At 51.2% G+C, this 22,940-nt stretch overlaps 1 protein-coding gene across 2 annotated transcripts in view; it reads right to left on the bottom strand.

Moving 5' to 3' along the window:
- LOC149367696 (2-Hydroxyacid oxidase 1-like) overlaps nt 1-22,940 on the bottom strand; it is a 155,536-nt gene that overhangs the window by 7,069 nt on the left and 125,527 nt on the right. The window contains exon 7 of one of the 2 annotated variants that reach the window (XM_089556965.1): nt 7,245-7,403. The exons of the other annotated variant lie outside the window; for it this stretch is intronic. Coding sequence (XP_089413091.1) covers nt 7,245-7,403 — 159 coding nt within the window. The remainder of the gene's footprint in view (nt 1-7,244; nt 7,404-22,940) is intronic. 2 annotated transcript variants of the gene reach the window in all.

The raw sequence follows: 22,940 nt of genomic DNA, 5'->3' as shown, positions 1-22,940 counted from the left end.
ATGAATGGTAGCTTACCAATATCCCTGAAGAGAAAAGTATACAACAGCTGTATCCTACCGGTACTCACCTACGGGGCAGAAACGTGGAGGCTAACAAAGAGGGTTCAGCTTACGTTAAGGACAACGCAGCGAGCTATGGAAAGGAAAATGATAGGTGTAACGTTAAGAGATCGGAAGAGGGCGGAGTGGGTGAGGGAACAAACGCGGGTTAATGACATCTTAGTTGAAATCAAGAGGAAGAAATGGGCTTGGGCAGGGCATGTAATGCGAAGGCAAGATAACCGCTGGTCCTTAAGGGTAACGGAGTGGATTCCAAGAGAAAGCAAACGTAGCAGGGGACGGCAGAAAGTTAGGTGGGCGGATGAGATTAAAAAGTTTGCGGGGATACAGTGGCGGCAACTGACAAAGGACAGGGTTAATTGGAGAGACATGGGAGAGGCCTTTGCCCTGCAGTGGGTGTAGTCAGGCTGATGATGGTGATGATAATGACGTAAGGAACCAGTTCAGGATTAAAAATTGATCAAACGTGATATCAGTGACAATATATGTAAAGGAAAATGGCTAATTTAAAGGTCATTCTGTTAAATTTTAGAGTGGTTAGAGAAACATGAAAAAATACTGAGAATGATGGCACATTCCAACTCCAGTTTCAAACCGGCGCTCCTAAGATCCATGCATCCATCCTACACAAACATACATATTTCTGCACGCAACATAAAAGCATTCGAAAGTAGATGGTCGGAAAGCGGCTGACGTAGCTCATTTGGTAAAGCACCGTGCGCAAAATGCGGAGGTCGTGGGTTTGGATCGCATGTGGTGGCATGTGGTTGTCTTTTCTTCTGCATTAAAACGGAAAAAAATTTCTGACTAAAAACTATTACTCTGTTAATTTCGCGCTGATGAATACCACAAATTAAAAAAAAACAGAAAATTCTCGCTTGCTGTCCCTGATTTCGAGGACAGTCTGCTTTATTTATATTGTCACCGACCAACGCAGCGGAAAAGCGGGAAGCACAGCGTTTCCTAGGACGAAGCCCGCCGAACCACCGAGCTCATGCAGAACGAAGACGACGCGCGGCCACGCGCCTGGAGGCAAAGGTCGGCCACCAGGTGGCGCCGGCAGAGTGCCAGCAGTGTGGCAATATGTATGCCGTAACGAGCCCCTCGTCTCCCCTATCCTTCTCTGCTCAAATTCCTCAATGAAGGAATTAATCGTGCTCGCAATGCATGTGTATGTTTTACAGATTTTCCCGACCCTTAATTGAAAAATCCGGTTCCGTTAAATTAAGAAGGCGCCTCATATAGCAACGTTCGATGTTAAAGAGAGCCGGGATTTCAGTTCGTGAAGCTTTTTCTCGTGCCATTCACCAGTCCCGCAGAAAGGTGGCGGAAACTGGCAAGGCTTGAGGAGGGTCGTTTCATCTGCGACCGGAGAAAATGCACATAAACAAAAAAAATGTTACGTCCATTTTCCTGCCACCGATCGCGTTTGTGAAGTAAATTCTGTCGACAGGGGATTCGCCACTCATATGCTTACGTCTTCTGCACGAACGAGCAAATCGGATGCACGACGGACACACCGCGGACGCATGCATGTCGGTGGCTGCTCTATTGTTGCTGGCGGCATCGTCGCCAGAACGCTCGTTCGCTCTCCGGTTTGCCTCCCCACCACAGATATTGTGAAGGTGTAGGTTGCGCAACCAAGGGACGAACCACGAAGATAGACACAGAGACACACACAAGCGCTTGTGTGTGTCTCTGTGTCTATCTTCGTGGTTCGTCCCTTGGTTGCGCAACCTACACCTTCACAACATCATGTACCAGGTAGGCCCAACCCAAGTTTTATTGAACCACCACAGATACTTCCTAGCGCGCAGTGTTCTACAGTGCACTGTTTGAATGTCAGCAGTCGGTGTGTTTGTGGCCAGTGCATGTTTTTTTAACCTTCTCGCGTCCCTGCGGATAACTGTGAGGACACAGGTGTACGGTGGACGACCGGAGCGCGATGCCGCGCCGATGGGTCTATGAGCGTCCGATATTCAGAAGAGGCCCATAGTTAAGCTGTGGTTGCCACTGGACGCTGGACCCCTCGGCGACAGCTTTCTTTTTTTGTTGTATAAGGGCCTTCGGTGATTGTTCCCGTGGCATACGTGTGCCTAGTATGCACGTGTGCGGGAGGGGAAACGGAAAGGAAGGCGGAGGTTCGGAACGCGGCGAGTTCAGTGCTTTTTGTGTGCGTGCTCGGAACCTCTCCTTTCCTAGGTATTTGATTGACTGGCATCCTTTCCCCAGTCTTTGATTGCCTGACGGAGGCTTTGTTGTCCTTTCCCTGGGCGTCGATTGGGGAGAAGTGTCGCCTGTTTTATTATTGGTTGCTGTCCCCGCCAAGGGCTTGGTCATCATGCTGCATGGACTACGGATCGGACTGCGACTTCAAGTGTGAGCCTATGCTTAGGGAGTCCGAAAATAGGGCCAGAGCGAGGGACCAACGCCACAGGGAGGTGATCGAGGCCTGGCTCATATCCAGAGGAGGTGACTGGTGCGTGAGCAAGCCATCGAATGCCTTGTCGAAGAAAGAAATCGGGTTTCTGGACGGTAGCATTGGTTAGCCGCCTTTGTGCTTTTAGGTTTTCTCTTCGCAGGGTGCCTTGTTTTTCCTTACTGCTGTCTCTCGCTTCCTTGTCACTGTTTTCACTACGCTTTTTTTTTAAGGTTTCAATTCTGTTGTTGCCGGGCGTGCCGGGGGTGTTATTTTGTTGTTTTACTTTCACGCTTCTGGCTCGGCGTTTGCCACGCTACTGACTTCCGTGTCTAAGTCTTTGACACGAGATTACATCCGGTTCTGTTGTTTTCATGATTCATCCAGTTTTTTAAGTAGTTGCACATGCCTTCTCGTCATTATCGGGTTGTGTGGTATCCATTTGAGTGGGTTTGATGCTGGCATTATATAATCTTTTGGCGAGTCATTATCTTCTTGGGATTGTGATGGCCTGTTTGTATTTAAAGCTCTGCCGTTTTCAATAAAATTTCAGTCGTTAGTTCAGTGCCAGTCCTGTTGGTTGTGTCTCTCTTGTGTCCCCATTTCTTTGCGCTGCTATTACCTTTCTTAACGTGAAACTCCCTATAAGTGCACTTTGTCTAATCTAAACGTCGAAAGTGGAGTGTCACTCGCAGAAGAGTGCCCTCCGATTCAAGTACTTTCAGGAAACGCACTTTGAGAGCCCAGCTGGACGGCCCAGAGTTGGTCCCCGAGGCTGGGGCTGCGCAGGGCAGCGGCCAACCGCGGCGGGAGGGTTCCGGAATTAGCATCGAGCAGGCTTTTGTTACTGTCCCAGAGCATGTGAGTTGAAGTGGCTGTATTGGCGTGGCAGACCTTGCATATATTTGTCGGGTATGTACAGGGGTAGAGCCTGTGGTATAGTTCCGGGTTGGGGTACGTGAGCGTATGCAGTTGTCTGAGGGCCACCGCGTGCGCCCTGTCCAGCTTGTCGCTGGGTGAGGGAAGGTCCGGCGGGCCAGGCAGAGGGCCTTGGTAATTTCGTTGTAGCTGGTGAAGCAGGCTTTGGTGCTATTCCATGGACGATGGTCGCCGGCGCGGTTCGCGAGCTCGCGCGCCTTGGCGTGTGTCGTCTCGTTTCGGTTGTGATACGTCTTCGATACTTCTCCCATGTGCGCCGGGAACCATTGAATTCTGGTTTGGAATTCTACTTCCTGCTGGACTTGTCGGTTGCTCAGGACTCGGGCCGCTCTCTGTGAGATCCATCCTTTGGCGAAGTTTCTGACCGTCTGACGCGAGCCGCAGAGAACCATGGTGCACGTCGGATCCGCGAGGGCGAGTGCCACCGCCGCTTTCTCCGCCTATTCTGCGCGTTCGTACGCTACACTTGCCGTTATGCGCGTTTTGCCACACGAATCGACGACCGCAATCGCGAATCGCGAGTGTTCTGTGTATTCCGCGGCGTCAACGAACCTTGTCCCCATATCGTCTCCGTAGCTGTGTAGGAGAGCTCTGGCCCTGGCCACTCCTCTTCCCCGATAGTGCTCCGGGTGGACGTTTCGTGGAATCGGGTTGACTTTTAGCGTTTGTCTGATCGCGTCCAGAATGACGACTTTCTGGCCTTGTTGTGCGTGGTAACGGATACCGAGACTTTCCATGATCTGGCGGCCTGCTGCCGTTCCCGTTAATCTTTCTAGTTGTGAAGTGCGCTGCGCAGCGCTGGATTAAGGGGGGGGTCTAAGGGGGCTGCAGCCCAGGGCCTCACCTCCGACAGCAGGAGAAGGGGCCCATTCATTCTAACTTGCTTAGTGTATGGAACCGCGGGAAATGGAACTTTGAGCGACACGTATGAAGCGAGAAAACCAGACCGAAGAAACGGGCCCCCACCTTACGTAACTTCGTTTAGCCTAATCAGTTGGGGGGAGCTTGTCGAGCTGCAAAAACAGGAATCCTCCGCCACCCCGAGGGGGCCCCTTTTCTTACGAAGCGATTTATGCGTTTGCTTACGGATTGCGGAAAGGTTTTCGTGGTTTTCTGTCGATCCCGCCCGTCCAGTGGCATCTGAAGGTGTATAGTGTAGAAGGTGTAGTGTGTTAGAGAATCTCGGCGTCGGCACAACAGGCGGGACTCCTGCCTCGTCCCCAAGCATTCTGCTGGGACTGTTTTCATAATTCGCTAAAAATCCACTAGTTTTTAAAAACACACATATATCCGATCAATGTAAAAAAATACTTGCTTTGCACCCTCTGAAATATAAGGAAATTCAACGCTTTAGTGTCATAAGTATGATTAGAGCAAGGTAGGCAAAAACAAAACTAGAATGCGCAGCAGAATTTGAAGCGGCGTCTACTTGTTCGAGTATCATATACAGACTGTTGAGAAAATAAACGCGCACAGTAGAATGCTTCTCTCAGCTACACGGGTGGATTGTTCGAGTTCCAATTTCGCACAAATATGACATTTGGTCGTCACAATTATTTTATACAACACCGAGTTTTCTTCTTTAGATTTACCCAATTGAAAAACAAATCAAGCTGCGCTAGCTTCTTAGAAGTCCCACAGTTTCACTTAGTGCTCTGGCGGCCACTAGGAAAGCGAAACACTCGTTTATGGGTTTATGTTTAGGTTTATGGGCTTTAACGTCCCAAATCAAGTCCGGCTGTGCAGGACGCCGTCATGGAAGACTCCGGATAATTTCGACCACCTCGAGTTCTTTAAGTAAGTGCACTGATATCGCATAGTGCACAGGCCTCTAGCATTTTGCCTCCAGTGAAATGTGACCACCGCTGCCAGGGCAATTTATTTTGTTCGTTATTTTTTCTTTGAACTGGTTTTGTAGAGCCAGGTGAAATTTAATTCTTGAGGAAATAAAAGGCACAGTAACTGCCTCACTTCTAGGTGGACACTTCAACCGTGTCTTGAGGGGATGGAGGAAGGTGTGAAGTGAAAGGAGAGAAAGAGATGCCATTGGTTTATTGGTTTATGGGGGTTTAACGATCCAAAGGAACTCAGGCTATGAGAGACGCCTTAGTGAAGGGCTCCGGAAATTTCGACCACCTGGGGTTCTTTAACGTGAACTGACATCGCACAGTACATGGGCTTCTAGAATTTCGCCTCCATCGAAATTCGACCGCCGTGGCCGGGATTGAGCCTGCATCTTTCGGGTCAGCAGCCGAGCACCATAACCACTGAGCCACCGCAGCAGCAAAAAAAGAGGTGCCGTTGCGGAGCGCTCAGGAATAATTTCGACCACCTGGGTATCATTAACGTGCTCGGAAATCGCACAGCACACGGGCGCCTTTTTGCATTTCGCCTGCATCAAAACGCGGCTGCCGTACGGCTGGGTTTGAACCCGGGTACTCGGCTCAGCGCCGAGCACGCCCCACCACTGATCCAGGACTTAAATTCTCGGCCACAGACGGACACGTGTCGCGCGTTCCAAGAGTTGCGTTGTGTTTTGTGTGCTGTAAAACTAATGCTACTGCGTTACTGTTGCATGAATCCCATATCGATCGCACTTCGCTCTTTCTAATTATGTGGAATTACAATGAAACATGGGATATATTCCAATAGTGCAGCAGGGGGGCACGTGGAGGGAAAGTGAGAGGGGGCGTACATGCGCATTAGCCCAGGGCCCCCATTTTTCTTAATCCGGCCCTGGCGCTGCGCCTCGGCGATTTCGCTAAGCGTGTTGTGAAGTCCGAGCTGGAGCAAGTGTTGCGTGCTGGTGGACTCGGGTAGACCCAGTGCTATCTTGTACAGGCTGCGAATGAGCACACTGATCTTGAATTCTTCTCCCTTGTACCAGTTGTGGAATGCCGCAACGTACGCAATATGGCTAATGACGAAAGAGTGCATGAGTCGTGTGAGACTCTCCTCCCTCATTCCATTTCTTCTGCTAGTGACCCTCTTGAGGATTCGCATGGCGTTAGCTGTCTTGTGCTTTAATTTAGTGATCGTTGCGACGAGAAAATTCGGGTTAGTCAAGATGGTCGAAACGTCACAACCGCATGGCCTCGTGCGTGCAGTTCAAAAGTCCAACGGCGTGACGTCACTACGCACTTCGTCTTTGTTCTATAGTAGGATACAACTTAAAAAACAGCAGTTGCTAACAAGTATTATAGCAGTATTACAGTCTAACAGCAATATAAGAGCAGTATAAGAGCAGTATAAGAGCAGTATAACAGCAGTATACAGCAGTATAACACAGTATACAGCAGTATATAACAGCAGTATTACAGTATAACACTGCAGTTCCTAACAGTTGCAGTATTACTCCGCTGCCCAATAGCAATAATAAACGAAATCAGATTTTTAATGTTTGACTATATCAGACTGATCAATTCGCGCTACAAGGCACATACACACGGAAACACAAACGGACGAAGCGCTTCGTCCGTGTGTGTTTCCGTGTGTATGTTCCTTGTAGCGCCAATCGATCAGTATGAAGCACCAACTAGCCCCCGCTCTTGCATTGTTGACTATATCAGACAATCCACGTGTGAAAATTCTAGAGCATATAACTTTTTTCTTGTGATAAGCTTCTTGTTTAAGTAACAAGAAACATTTAAGCAGCGGGCTACTTTTTCGCCGTGGAGAATTCTGCGCGCGGAGGCTGAATGTGGGCGGAGCTTCACTACAGACTTAAGTTGTATCCGACTAGTCGTGAGGTCATTAAGTGCGATGACGGAGAAGAGCCGGGCCGTGTTGGGTTGTGAGCAGGCCGTGCTACCCCTAATGCGCTCACCTGGTATCCGAGCCCGTAGAGCACCGGCCTGCCGAGGAACACCGCCCGTGCGCCCAGGGCCAGCGCCTTGAGAACATCTGCGCCCGACCTCACGCCGCCGTCCACGTACACCTCGCATCTGCCGGCCACGGCCTCCACCACGCCAGGCAGGGCGTCCAGCTGCATTGCACACATTCACGGCACCGAATCTTGAAGACAGCACGCCTGCGAGCACGTTACGCTTATTGCCCCGGTGTCCTTTGCTCGAGTATATAAGCAACGAATACATCAAGCGTTACAAGGGGGCGCTTAGCATAGCATGTACTGCGCATGTTGAGAGATTCATGTCCCTGGTGAACCAAAAAGCCACACTATATCATGTCAGGTGAGAATGCCCTGGAATAAGGGCTGTTGAGCACATGCGCAGTGCAAATCGGGAGCAGTGGGAGCTGCAGTTGTTTAGCTCGTACTTCGCTGTTCAGCGCAAGCTAGTCACAGCCACAGGGGTCCTGGACTGAGGACTTTTCCCTGACTACTCCAGCACCTTAGAGAGGTACTAAGGCGCTAGAAGGGGATAATGCCCCGGCTATAGCGGACAGTCGTTTGCTCCACCTGTAGGAGGCCTAGCAAAGTATGAAAAGGCGGCTAAAAAAGCAAAAAGTTGAATCACAACCTCCGAAGGAAGATCACGAGACACAACAAGAAAATTGAGGATTACGCATTTATATTATGCGAACAAAACTGGTGCAACAGATGCGACGAAATGGAAGAAGGCATGAACCTCTCCAAGACGTGGAACATGCTCCCGCATCTTCTGGACCCAGTAAGTTCGGCTAATACAATCAGGAATTAGATTAGCGAAGGCCAGACACGCGTTATAAGTAGACGACGCGGAGTTTATGGATAAATTGGTAAAAATATACATTGGAGACACCCTACGTTCCCACTCCAAAGTAGTCGGGCGTCGAATGAGGCGCTAAGCGCCTCATAACAGAGGCGGAGATACGGGCAGAAATCGTAAGACTAAAGGCGAAATCGGCTCCGGGTCCAGAAGGGGTCACGAATAAGAGGCCATGGATTTCAGACGATGAATCCCTTCGACTCTTAAGCGAATATATAGGAGAAGTTTGGAATAAAGAGCAGCTACCCGAGCAATGGAAGACAGCCAATCATACTCATACCGAAACTGGGCAAATCCACGCAGCTAGACAACCTAAGGCCAATTTTCCTTACGTCATGCGTAGCGAAATTGTTGGAGCACGTCGTCCAAACAAGGCTGATGGGCTTTATGGAAGAAACAACTTGTGGCCGCACGAGATGGTCGGTTTCCGGCCACAATTGTGCACGCAGGACGTAATACTCCGACTTAACACTACATCATAGACTCACGCTCCAGATACGCGAAAGTAATTTTGGGCCTAGACCTCACTAAAGCGTTTGACAATGTGGAACATGAGGCGATCCTCAAAGGGCTGGACGAGCTTAGAGTAGGGAAGAGAACTTACGAATATATCAAGGACTTCCTATCGGGAGAGTAAGCTTGTATGAGATTACGAAGCTTAGAGTCACCCGCGAGTGAGCTGGGGAGGAGGGGCACGCCGCAGGGCTCGATCTTGTCGCCGTTTCTCTTCAATGTGGCAATGAGGGGCCTCCTGGGCAGATTAAATGAGCTAGAGGGGATACATTTCAGCATGTACGCGGACGATATCAATCTCTGGGTCAACCGAGGGAGTGATGCACACACGGAAGAGCGGTTACAGGCCGCAACCGACATCATTGTCGAGTATGCAGCCGAAAGGGGGCTCGCTTGTTCGCCGCAAAAGTAAGAACTTTTTGCATACACCTCGAAACACCTCCGGTGTAAATAACAATGGAGATATTAAAATTAAGGTGGCGGATGTGCAGGTGCCGAAGATGGATAAAATAAGGATCTTAAGTTTAGTCATCAAATCTCACGGATACAACAACGGGGAGCTACTTGCCAAGCTCTAGGCCTCATAACTCTAGGCCTCATAAACTCTAGGCCTCATAAGACGAATCATGGTTAAAGTAGGGGATTGAGAGAGAGGAATTTGCTGAGGCTAATACAGGCGTACGTAATTATTAGAACTAGTTACGCAAAGCCCTACTTTCATATAAAAGCCCGATTGAGGAAGAAAATAGATCCCTTCATTCGGAAATGCATTAAAAAGGAACTAGGGCTACCCATGGGTACCTCGACAGAGTGACTGTTTGGGTTAGGGGTACATAACACGTGGATAGAACTAGTGGAGGCGGTGCGCACCTCTCAAATCGAGAGACTCAGCACAACGTGAACGAGCAGGGTAATCCCAGAAAAAGACGGAATAAATCTCGAAAAAGGGATCGAAATGAAAGTTGAAATTGACATGGAACGGCGGAACGCCTTGGAAATACCTCCTTTCCCCAAAAATATGCACCCGGAGTTCAACTTAGAACGCAGGGCCGAGAGAGCCGAGGCTTTAGAGCTGAGGTTCGGTAATATGGAGAAAGCGGACGTAGCGAATGTGCAGGACGGGAGCGGCGGGAGCTTCGGCTGTCAATGGCCGAGGAGCGCCAGTCTCTTCGGCAGCCATCCGGGAGCGCAACATTGAAACTTCGGGAAAGTTGCTATAGCAATCGCCTGCGTAGGAACAAACGCAAAATTCGTAGTAAGCGGCTACAAGATTGCCGTTCAGAATTTCGGAAGAGGCAGGATCTCGCCGGAAGCGGCCCAGGCCCTTAGCCACCAACCACTGGATAGGAAAATTCAGTTAATTTGGACACCCGCACACGCCCCTATCCCTTGTAGTGAGGCTGCTCACGCGCTAGCCCGAGTTCTATGCTTCCGGGTAGCCGTAGAGCCCCCCGAGCGCTGGAGGAAAGAGGCGCGTCTGCAAAATTACGGGGAAATCATTGACCATTATAAATTGGGACGTCGCCTGGTACCCCCACCAGACGCAAAATTAAGTAATAGAGAAACTGTCACGTGAAGGCGGCTACAGAATAATACATTTACGTACTCGGTATCGGCGTGCAACGTGGAGGTGGCTACAGATTAAGACTGTCACGTTGTAGTGACGGCAGTGCAGCGGTCAGGAAGACAGCAAAACGAATTGCACCCGAAGCTGTTTGTTTGGGTGGACTTGCGCCCACAAAAGAACTAAACAGCATGGCAGCGGCGTAGAAAGTGAAGTTTATTTTTTTCTAATGTCACAAAAATACAAAGCAAAACTGCTGAACTCAATGCTCTGATCAGTCACGCACATGCGCAGTGACGCAGCACTGAGCACGGCAGCGGCGTAAGCAACAAACGTGCTCGTCAGTCGTCGAACTACGAATGCCCGCCGCTCGCTGCATCGCTCAGTTTAAAGGCGGCCAGGAAACTTCGAGATAACAGGTCGAAATCAACTACAGTAATCTGGAAAAACGTAGATGCAGTTCTTCATGGCTGTGATCAATCGAGATTAGTCCGGTCACCTCTCGCGTCACGAACGAAAATGATAAGGCCTCGTTCGTGCGGCCTTGAGCGCGAACGAATGCACACTAGAATGATATCTGGCTTAGCCCCCTCTCAAAGAAGCGTCGCCTCGATGTTTAAAAATGAAAATAAACACAAAGAATTCAAACTTCGAGTCCTTTAGCGTTCATAATGAGGTTTAAGGCGTACAACATGTACGACTTCCGGGCGTGTGCGTGCTGTCGTGCCATCGGGGATGACTTCATAGACTAGGCCTCCGATGGGGCGGAGAGCCCACGGGCCAGAGTGGCGTCGCAGCAACTTTTCACTCAATCCACAGCGGCGAATTGGCGTCCATATCTAAACACGATCACCTGGCTTGTAATGCGTGTCTTGTCGGCGCAGATTGTAGCGTCAGGCGTCGGTGTGCTGTTGGTCTTTAATGCGAAGCCGCGCAAGTCTTCGGACTTCCTCGGCGCGATGAAAGTAGGCGGCGACGTCGTGGTTGTCTTCGTCTGAAACGTGCGGGAGCATTGCGTCGAGTGTTGTCGTGGGCTTCCTGCCGTATACAAGCTGGAATGGGGTAAACCTGGTTGTCTCCTGGACGGCAGTGTTATAGGCGAAGATCACGTAGGGCAGAATGGTGTGCCACGTCTTGGGTTCGGCGTCGATGTACATGAAGAGCATGTCTCCGATGGTTTGTTCAGATGTTCTGTGAGTCCGTTGGTTTGCGCATGATAGGCAGTTGTCCTCCGATGGCTTGTCTGACTGTAGTCTAAGATGGAAAGCGTCAGCTCCGCTGTAAACGCGTTCCTCTGTCTGTAATCAGCACTGCAAGGGCGCCGTGTCGCAGGAGAATTCATTCGACGAAACATTTTGCGACTTCTATTTGCTGAAAAGGCTTAGTTGGGGGAGGTATGGGGTTCAGGAGTTCGGCTGGTCTAATCGGAGGGATTTTGCGTCACTGGCACTCACGGCACGTTTTCACATAATGGGAAACGTCGGCAGCTAGCCGCGGCCGCTAGTACTTCTCCTGGAGGCGGTGAACGTGCAAGCAATCCCGAGATGCCCTGCAGTCGGCTCATCATGACATGCCTGCATAATTTCTTGCGTGAGATTTTCGCACTTTACTGTTGGGCGCGAAGTGATTCTTCAGGAGGACATTATTGTGAAAGGCGAAAAACGACAGCTAGGGGTTGAACCTTCGGGGAGGCGATGCGGTCTTGCCTTTCAGATAATCAACTAGGCTTTGCAACTCAGGATCCGAGCGCTGCTGCTGCGCGAAACTGCTGGCGCTTACCGGTCCTAAGAAAGCGTCGCCGTCTTCCTCTTCCGGTGCTCCGTCGACGGGGGCTGGCGACAAGCAGTCTGCATCGGAATGCTTGCGGCCAGATTGGTAGACTACAGTTATGTAGAATTCTTGACGGCGCAGGCTCCAACGAGTAAGGCGGCCGGAGGGATCTTTCAGATTGGCTAGCCAGCACAGAGTATGGTGATCGCTCAAAACCTTGAATGGTCGTCCGTAAAGGTAGGGGCGAAATTTCGACGTGGCCCAAATAATGGCGAGACATTCTTCCTCGGTCGTCGAATAGTTGGCCTCGGCTTTCGACAGTGAACGGCAAGCGTACGCCATAACTTTCTCCTGTCTGCCATTTTTCTGAACGAGGACCGCTCCTAAGCCTACACTCCTTGCATTGGTATGAATTTCGTTTCAGCGTTTTCATCAATGTTCCCGAGCACAGAAGGGAACTGTAAGCGGTGCTTCAGCTCTTTGAAAGCTTCCACTTGCGGCGTTTCCTATTTAAAAGGCACGTCAGCCTTGGGTGAACGATTTACCGATGCGCGAAAAGTTCTTGACGTATTAGACTGTGAAAACTCTATTAGTATTAGACTGTAGAAACTCTGCGATCGCAGTCGTCTTCTGAGGGTGCGGGCGAAGTCCATCCTTGCTTACGACGTGACCAAGGAACAGCAGCTCCTCGTAGGCGATGTGGCACTTCTCTGGCTACAGAGTTAGGCCTGAAGACTTCACTGTTTTCAGCACAATACGAGGCCTTCTGAGGTGGTTTTCGAAGCTTGAGGAGAAGACAACAACATCATCTAAGTAGACCAGACAAATTTGCCCCTTCAAGCCTGCGAGCACCGCATCCATTACTCGCTGGAACATCGCTAAGGCAGAGCAGAGGCCGAATGGCATCACCCTGAACTCGACGAGTCCGTCTGGTGTGTTGAAAGCAGTCTTCTTGCGATCTCTTTCGTCGACTTCAATTTGCCAGTAGCCGCTCTTGAGGTCCATCGATGAGAAGTACTTAGCGTTGCACAGCCGGTCCAATGTGTCATCGATGCGGGGAGGGGTTAGACATCCTTCTTCGTAATGCTGTTCAGGCGGCGGTAATCGACGCAAAAGCCAAGGGTGCCGTCTTTGTTTTTCACTAGGACGACTAGTGCTGTCCAGGGGCTCCTCGATGGCTGGGTGATGTCGTCACGAAGCATTTCCTCAACTTACTTGCGGATAGCTTGGCGTTCTATCGGCGATACGTGGTAGGGACTTTGCCGCAGTGGTCAGGCGTGTTCATCTGTGACAATGCGGAGCTTGGCAAGCCTGGTCCGTCGCACATTCGATGCTGATGAGAAGCAATCGCTGTACATGTGAAGAAGACTGCGTATTTGTTCTTGTCTGCTCCGGTTAATGCTGGGTTGACATCAAACGTGGGCTGATGGCTTTGGTCAAATGGTTCTACGGGTTGTTCGGGGAGGGCAAATATGTCTCTGATGTCTGCCATCATCATCATCATCAGCCTGACTACACCCACTGCAGGGCAAAAGGCCTCTCCCATGTCTCTCCAAGTAACCCTGTCCTTTGTCAGTTGCCGCCACTGTATCCCCGCAAACTTCTTAATCTCATCCGCCCACCTAACTTTCTGCTACGTTTGCTTTCTCTTGGTATCCACTCCGTTACCCGTAAGGACCAGCGGTTATCTTGCCTTCGCATTACATGCCCTGCCCAAGCCCATTTCTTCCTGTTGATTTCAACTAAGATGTCATTAACCCGAGTTTGTCCCTGACCCACACCGCCCTCTTCCGATCTCTTAACGTTACACCTATCATTTTCCTTTCAAAAGCTCGATGCGTTATTCTTAACTTAAGCTGAACCCTCTTTCTTAGCCTCCACGTTTCTGCCCCATAGGTGAGTACCGGTAGGATACAGCTGTTGTATACTTTTCTCTTTAGTGATATTGGTAAACTGCCATTGATGATCTGAGAGAACCTGGCATATGCGCTCCAAGATATTCTTATTCTTCTAGTTATTTCCCTCTCATCTTCGTCCAGTAGTGAGGCTGCGGTGGGCAGACTGCGACGTTACTTCTCTGGGCACCGGTAAAAGCTTCAAGTATGCCTGGTCGTCATCGTCGTCGGTGTTGTCGTCGTCGTCGGTTTTGTTGTCATAGCTGAGGCAAATTCTTGCGTTTTCGTCGATGGAAGATCTTTCTTCTGGAGCTTAGAAGCAACCTCACCTCCAGAGCCTGCTTTATTCAGTTCAACCTTCGGAGGTTGGGGGAGCGTACACGCACGGCGTAGCCTCGGCTAGGAGGTACAAAGCGCAGTGACGATGGCGACAGGGAACGTGATAGGCGGCTTGGCGATGAGCATTCTTCCTGACGCAAAAACTCCTCGATTTCAGCTGGTCGCTGGCCGAGTTGGGGTCGTGGGCCGTCGTAAGAGAACCCTCAGATGCTCATTCTTCTGTATGGGCAGCGCCGGATGGCGCTGCTTGGGCAGGATGTGACCGGTTTCGCACCAGTGGAAGCATAGTGGGCGGCGCTGGTCGGGAGTTGTTCACTCGTCGCATTTTCTCGGCTGTGTGCGACGCTCGTAGGACGGGCGGGTTGGGGCCATAGGGCGGTGGTCTAACGCAGCTGGCTGGGGGCGATAGGGGCTTGGGTCCCATCGTCGAGGTGCAGTACGGCGCACTGTTGCGGCGTAAGTCATGGGTGGGGGTTCTGCGTGGTTGTAGGCGTCACATCGAAGGCCTGTTGGACATCGTCCCGGATGACGTCACTGAGCGATCTAAGCTGCGGCTGCGTTCCCGTTGGTAGCAATCGTCGGAGCTCTTCTCTCACAACTTGACGTATAAGCTCCCGCAGGCTATCGTTGTTAGCGGTGTCCAGGCAGCTTGCTTTGAAAACGCGCTGCTGGCGGTCATACTGCCGGACTCGTGCATCAAAAGTATTTTCCATGGTGGGTGCCTCTTCTACGAATTCCGCGACGGTTCTCGGTGGTTTGCGTACGAGGCCGGCAAAGAGTTGTTGTTTAACTACTCGTGTAACCAGCTTTACCTATCCTTCTACCTTCATGATTGCGTCAGCACGCCAGAAGAGACATTCATCTCCCTGTGTACACTGCAACGGTCTCGTTTGGATTTTGTATGCGAGACTGTAGCAGCTGCTAGGCTCTCTCTTTTCGCACGACGTTTGTGAAAGTCTTCAGGAGGTGCTCCTATACGGTTCCTCAGTTCGTAAGGTTACCTTCCTTTCTCTTGCTGGTCTTTCCAAGGCGAAGAAGACGTACCTTAATTTCATGGCATCGTCCCATTGGTTAAAGATAGGCACACGGTCGAACTTTTCCAGCCATTCTTCGGGGTCGGCGCCAGGCGAAGCGTCGAAGGTTGGTGGCTCCCAGTGCTGCTGCAGAATGATTGGAGTCGACGTGTGGGGCAAGCTCATGGTGGACGTTGTTGTTTGCTTTCGCTTCCGGGTAGGCTCCGGCAGGGTCCCGAACTCAGGTGCGTCCCCTAACAGACGTCGGCTTGTTCGGTGGACTGCATTCAGGTCCTCCGGTGAATGACTCAGAGGGCTGGCATGACGACTCGCAGGGGATGTCCGGAACATGGAAGGCTAGGTAGCACCTCCACCAGATGTGATGTTGTAGTGACGCAGTCCAGCGGTCAGGAAGAGAGCAACAAGACGTGCAAACGAAGCTCTTTATTTGGACTGACTTGCATTTGCAAAAGAATAAACAGCACGGCAGCGGCGTAAGCAAAAAACGTGCTAGTCATTCGTCGAACTACGAATGCCCGCCGATCGCTGCATCGCTAAATTTAAAGCCGGCAAGGAAACTTCGATATAACCGGTCAAAATCAACTACAGTAATCTGGAAAAACGTAGATGCAGTCCTTCATGGCTGTGATCATTTGAGATTAGTCCGGTCACTTCTCGCGTCACGAACAAAAATGATAACGCCCCGTTCCTGCGGCCTTGAGAGCGAACGAACGGACACTGCAGTGTTACGTGGCGATACATTTACGAACGCGGTATCGGCGCACCACGTGTACCCAGAGCTGAGGTCGCATGAAAGATACACACACTGTTGGGCGAGAGGAACCCTCGACCATATAATTTTGGAGTGCCCGAATTCTCCCGGGGCATGCAAACATATTGATAGTAGAGATACCTGGGAGACCCTGCTATGAAGCCCGGACCCTGAGCTACAGCGCACCACCTGGCGGAAGAGGCCGCTACCAGTCGAGGCTTGCTGGCCAGCCTCCAACCGCGGGTGCGCAACTTCACGTCTCTCAGGCCAGCATGCCCGGGACGGGGACCAACGTCTTTTCTGATGGAAGTAAAAGTTGCTGACTCCAGCATCATCTTTTTACAGAAAAAAATTCAGGGGGCACTTTAACTGTCTAAAGTGCGTAGAGGCGAAAGCATTTTCCGCACCACTCTGACTGCTTCTGTGGGACTGGTGGCGTCCCATATAATTGAGTAGTAATTACTAAGTGATTACAAATCAGTAATTAATGGTCAATTGCTGATTAATGCCTGAATACTAATTAACTTCTAATTAATGACGCTTAAGTTTCGCCGTTAGGAGTGGGCCGCCGCGGTGGCTCAGCGGTTATGGTGCTCGGCTGCTGACCCAAAAGACGCAGGTTCGATCCCGGTCGCGGCGGCTAGAATTTCTTTGGAGGAGAAATTCTAGAGGCCCGTGTACTGTGCGATGTCAGTGCACGTTAAAGAACCCCAGGTGGTCGAAATTCCCGGAGCCCTCCACTACGGCGTCTCTCATAGCCTTAGTCGCTTTGGGACGTTAAACCCCATAAACCAAACCAACCAGCCTTTAGGAGTGGAAAGCGACAGCGTGTTGTAGCGCTGCCAGGGAGTCCACGGAAGGCTGGAGCCGAGCGGAGCGGACGTGCTTCACATGGGCGCTGTGAACTTTCGCCTTTATTTTCCCACTTACTCATCATAGCGCCCTAAATTCCTACCTCAGGCTTTCGTGAACACCCAAGGGACCTTTACGAGGACTCCTTTGTCCGTGAGTACGCTGTATTTTGCACAAGCACCTTACGAAGATCTCCGAAGCGGAGTCGCCGCACTAAGCCTAACCCCTCTTGGCGGCACACGGCGGAGCGCGTTCCACGTTAACGCCGCCTCGGCGCGGCGGAGCAGCGTTCCACGTCAACGCTTCATATGGCCGACGCCGCTGCCTTCCCATCCAGCCACAGCGGGTCGTGCTCGCTGTCCACGGCAACGGAGGGAGTCCACGAACTTGCCGACATGGATACCCAGGACGCCATGCCCGGAATTTCTACCACCGGCACAACGGAGGGGGGCCTACCGCACGGGACGCAACGAGACAGGACTGAAGCCTACCCGAAGGCGACGCCATGGTTCAGGATGATCGATGCACGCAAAAAACGATTCAAACCTGTAACGGAGGCAGAAGCACACAAACCTGCCGAAAGATGACGACCCGCACGCCCCATCAAATTACCGAGGCTGCCGCATGATGACTACAAGGTGGTAATACGTCTGCGTGGAGGGGTGACGCTGCATAACAACTCCAGTAGGTCACTTCTTGCTGCTTTGCAATCCAAGCTCAGCCGCGAATTGACCCACGAGGCCAGAGTCAGGATCAAGCCAGAGCAAAACATCGCTATTCTGAGCACCCCAGATCCGGACCTCACTGAACAGATATGCAACATCCAAGCAATCAATCTAGGAGGAAAGGAATATTCAATGAGCGCTTATGCAGCCTCACCAGATAACTCATGTAAAGGCATCAATACCGGCGCCTTACCGATACCTTCAGAAGAGGAATTAATAAACTGCACGGAAACATATCCCCAACAAATCAACATCATTCAAGCGAGGCCTTTCGGCACCAAGGGGGCATGTCTATATACCTTTGAAGGCAAAGCAGTGCCACGGTTTGTCTACCTCAGCGGCATCGAATACAGGTGCAAACCATTCCGACCAGTGATGCAGGTTTGCGGATGCTACCTGAAAATAGGGCACCGTGCTGACATTTGTCCCACTCCGCAGGAGAAAAGATGCTACAATTGCGGAGTACGCAATCCTCCACCAGGAGATGTCGGTTGCAAAAAGTACTGCATCGTCTGCGACACATCGGACCACTCCACCATTGACACGAACTGCCCGGCAAGACAGAAGAACTACACCACAAGAGGGAAAAAGACAAGCAAAGCTGATGAAGCCGTAATCCGACGTCATCATTATAAAGACATTGCTGCACAGAGCCAAATGCAGAAGAACCAAAAGCCTGAGCAGAAGCAAAAGAATGCGCAGAACAACAAGACTGAGCAGGAGCACGAGACTGAGCATCGGCAAAAATTTAACCAAACCCAAGACGACCGGCCGGGAGAACTTCAAGGATATAGCAACAGCACAACACTTCCCACGAAAGGGAATCGGAAAAACGGTCCAAGCAAGGCACTCGCCATCCATCCAAAGAAAGCTTGGAACCAAAGCACAGAACAATGGCCACCCCTCCCACCACTGAGGAAGGAAAACCCAGTGGCCACCACGGGTGCCCAGACACATTTGGAGCAGACCATGGAGACCGAGACCTCAGAACCGTCGGACAACCAAGATAGCAAAGACCACGCGGAAAAGCGCAGTGTGGACACCGTGAACGCCGGATATAAAACTTCACAACGCGATTTCGCACAACTTCAACCCCTTCGGGTGCCCAGTGGTACCGAGACAGACGCCACCGAGCCACGGGCCTGTACCTCGAAAGCCAGTGATTGCGCATCCCACATCCAGGAGACCCAGGAGACGCAGTCACTCCGGAACGCTACACCCGAGAAAGAAGCCGGCTCTGCTAAAAGCGGTGAGTCGTCCGTCCAAGCAGCCTCCACTCCCACCTCTTTTCGAAACCCTCACTCTTCTATTACACCTCAAGAGGCGGTTAAACAGTACATACGCTCCGCTGAATTTCGCTCAGAAATCACTACCATAATAAATACTATAGTTGCTGAACAACTCGGAGCGATGCAGCAACAGCTCATACTAGCCCAGGCACAGTTGATACAGTCCATGGCTGACAGGATAGAAACTACGATTAACACACGCTTGGAAAAACATGAAGCCGGCATCAACAAGCTTTTCGAACTTGTACCGCATCAGGAATTTCCTTGCAAGCAGCGCGCAGTTGAACCCGCTGCCTGTCCTCATCCACTCTATCCAGACCAGCAACATGGCGCAGAACAATAACACGCGAAAACGTCGGCGACGACACCAGTCCAACACACCAGCAGAAACAGTTATATGGCAATGGAACTGTCGCAGCATACGCCGAAAACAAGCACAACTAGCCGCATATATAGCAAACTCCCCTAATCCACCCCATGTCATCGCTCTGCAAGAGACGGAAACAAATCGCATTCATATCCGCGGTTATCACACGGCAGCCCTTACACCACGTACGGCAATCCTGACACTCGCATCCATGCCGGTACCAGACCGCACACCGACAAACAAGCCCGACAGCAAGGGCACTCAATATACCGCGATAGAGCTCAGCTCACCAGGACACACATATGGCCTCACTATTATTAACATATACAGCAATCCTAAAGATAAAGGCAGAGTTATTCCGGGTATCCTGGGCTCCTTCCGTTCCTCAAACCTTCTTGTGGTGGGTGATTTTAATGCACGTCACACGCACTGGGGATACAACTCGGATACCCCCAAAGGTAACCTGATTTCTACCGCAATGGCTGATTACAACCTTAGCCTGATCACAAACCCCACCGTACCCACTCGCATTGGCACAAGCGTCACCCGCGACACCACACCTGATCTCGCATGGGCCACACCGAACATAATCGTTAAATCTCACACGGTGCCCCAGGATAGCCTTGAAAATGACCACTTTCCAGTCTCCACTATTATATCTTATGATTCCAAGATTTTCAACCCTCGTTCGCAGCTTCTCACTGACTGGGATAAATTGCGCTCATATTTGGCAACTGATTCGACAGAACCCCGCACTGTCATTGACTGGACAGACCGTCTGGTGAAGGCCATCCAGGCGAGCAGCAAAAGCATTAAAAATACCCCTAAGGCACCGCAGGTTGATCCGCATCTGGCTCATCTATGGGAGGCCCCACAGGGACTTCTCAAGCGCTGCGTCACCAGCGACACAATCGTAAATTGCGACTCCGCATAGCCGCTCACTCGCGAGGCAGAAGAATACGCGAACACGCTAGCCCGCGCAAACTGGGCAACCTTTTGTAACGACCTCAAGGGTACATTAAGCACTAAACGCACGTGGTCCCTCCTACGCGCTCTCTTGGATCCAACAACCACTAAATCTCAGACACAAGTAAACACACAACGTCTAATACAACTAGAGCTCCAAAAGGGCACCGACGTAATTGGCCAACTACGGGACACTTATATACCCACATCTCTTCAGTCGGCAGATCCACCCAATCTACCTCCACCTAACCCAGAACTTGATGCCGACATCACCTTAAACGAAGTCCGCCGAGCACTCTTTAGTATTCGCCGCTCTACGGCGCCGGGGCCGGATGGCATAACGTACAAGGCACTACTCAATCTGGACGATGTCTCTCTCCAGGAACTCACGGAGCTCTTTAATAACCACTGGCAAGCGGGACGCTCCCATCAGCCTGGACCCATGCCAGCATGCGATTTATACCCAAACCGGGCAAAGCCCTCACTCTTCAAAATTTGCGCCCCATCTCCTTAACGAGCTGTGTCGGCAAGCTCTTCGAGCATGTCATTCTCAATCGCCTGCAACCATTCCTAGAAACAACAGGCTTTCTCTCAAACGTTCAATTCGGCTTCCGCCCAAACATCTCGGCGCAAGACTTACTTCTCGCGCTTAGAGAGTCCCTCTTTTGCACTAAGCGTCGTACAGCCTCTACGCGAGCCATACTGGCCCTGGATATCCATAACGCTTTCGACACAGTAAGCCATGACCATATCCTCACGACATTAGCCACCACGGGGTGTGGCACCCGCATATGGCAATATATTCGGGCCTTACTTCAGGGGCGCACGGCAGACCTCCACCTTGGGGATATTGCCTCCCAGCCTTTCCCCCTGCCTAACCGGGGAACCCCACAAGGGGCGGTTCTTTCACCTTTACTCTTTAACATTGCCCTAGCGCCACTGGCAAAGGCCCTTGCTGCTGTCCCAGGGCTCCACACAGCCATATACGCAGATGATATAACCCTCTGGACAACGGGAGGATCCCTTGGAACAACCCAGGATATCCTGCAATCTGCCATAGACATCACCACCACTCATTTAGCAAACACAGGCCTCCGTTGCTCTCCAAATAATTCGGAACTACTGCAGCTGAAACCCCTCCCCAGTGACCCCCCGATTGAACTGCACATGTACGGGAATCCAGTGCCCATTGTGCCTCAGGTGAAGATTATCGGCCTTCTAATTAACAACACACTCGATGCAACCGCCACCCTTCAGCTCTTGCAGAGACAGACCAAACAGGTCGCTGCACTTATCAGGCGGGTGGCAGCACGCAATCATGGGCTGTCTGAACGCTAGACCCTCAATATGACAAATGCACTAATCATTAGCCGCATTACATACGACCTTCCATACCACATACTCACTCAGCGGCAAAGACAACAGGCAGACATCCTAATACGCACGGCTGTCACCTCTGCCTTACGTCTTCCACGGACGGTTAGCACGAAACGTCTCCTTGGCCACTGGTACCCACAATACAGTGATCGAATTAATAGAGGCTCAACGCACCAACCAATTAGTCCGCCTGAGTCGCACGGAAACAGGACAATGCCTACTGCGACAGCTACGTCTCAATCCACCAATTCCCACCCCAACAAGTCCTACACCTTACATGATTTCTCTGCGCATGCAGGATCACATATATCAGAAGCCCCTACCGCGCAATATGAGTGCTAGTCTCCATCACTGTAGGCGGCAGGCACGAGCGAGCTATTACACCAAAACATACAGCAACCGCTCCGATATCCTTTATGTCGACGCGGCACAAAATTCTAAACCAGGATATTTCACGGCAGTCGCAGCCTATGAAGACGGCACAGTGGGGGCCGCCGCCACTATTCGAACTAATTCGCCTGCAGAGGCGGAAGGAGCCGCCATCGCACTTGCTCTGGCCCACTCCATCATTGACAAAAACATAACCGAAATTTGCACAGATTCACAGGCCGCGTACCGCCACTACCTAAAGGGCGTGGCGACTCCGGCAACACACCTTATTCTTACCACGGCCACCTCTCTCGACCGAACGGTTACTCTGTCGTGAGTCCCTGGGCATGCCTCGATCCCCGGTAATGAGCGCGTTCATGCGCTGGCCCGAGAACTCTCCTCCCGGACCCCGGAGGATCAGGCACCCAACCCTGCGCAAGAAGCCCCTTCGGTCCTCTCTACATATCACCAAATTACCACATTTTACAAATTCAGCCGCATGACACTGCCACCACCCCACAGTACCTTGTCGCCCTTATCCAGCGCCACATGGCGGCAATTACAGACATGCTGCTTTATATTAACCCCTGGGGAGGATCAAATCACGAATGTCATGCTCAGAAATCTAGATGACCGTTCAATTTCCCTTCTCACCGACTACTTCAATGAGTGCTGGGAAATGGGGGCGCTACCTGCTGAATGGAAGCACGGGAAAATAATTTTCATTCCTAAACCAAATAAGCCCATTAACGCCCAAAACCTCCGTCCCATTTCGCTGACTTCATGCTTGGGTAAACTGTGTGAGCATGTCATCCTCACCCGTCTCACGCAACACATGGAATCCCATGGACTATATCCACATACTATGGTAGGATTTCGATCCCACCTCTCGGCACAGGACGCCCTACTGCAGATTTCACACGTTATCCTCAATGACATGTTACATCGCACCAGAGCAATCCTGGCAGTCGACCTCACCAAAGCATTCGACAAAGTTACGCACAG

This window comes from Amblyomma mixtum, chromosome 1 (genome assembly GCF_055824585.1).
Source record: "Amblyomma mixtum isolate Tamu chromosome 1, ASM5582458v1, whole genome shotgun sequence".
Classification (NCBI taxonomy): Eukaryota; Metazoa; Arthropoda; class Arachnida; order Ixodida; family Ixodidae; genus Amblyomma; species Amblyomma mixtum.
The sequence above is the reverse complement of the archived record's forward strand: the minus strand, read 5'-3'. Positions and strand labels throughout refer to the sequence as shown.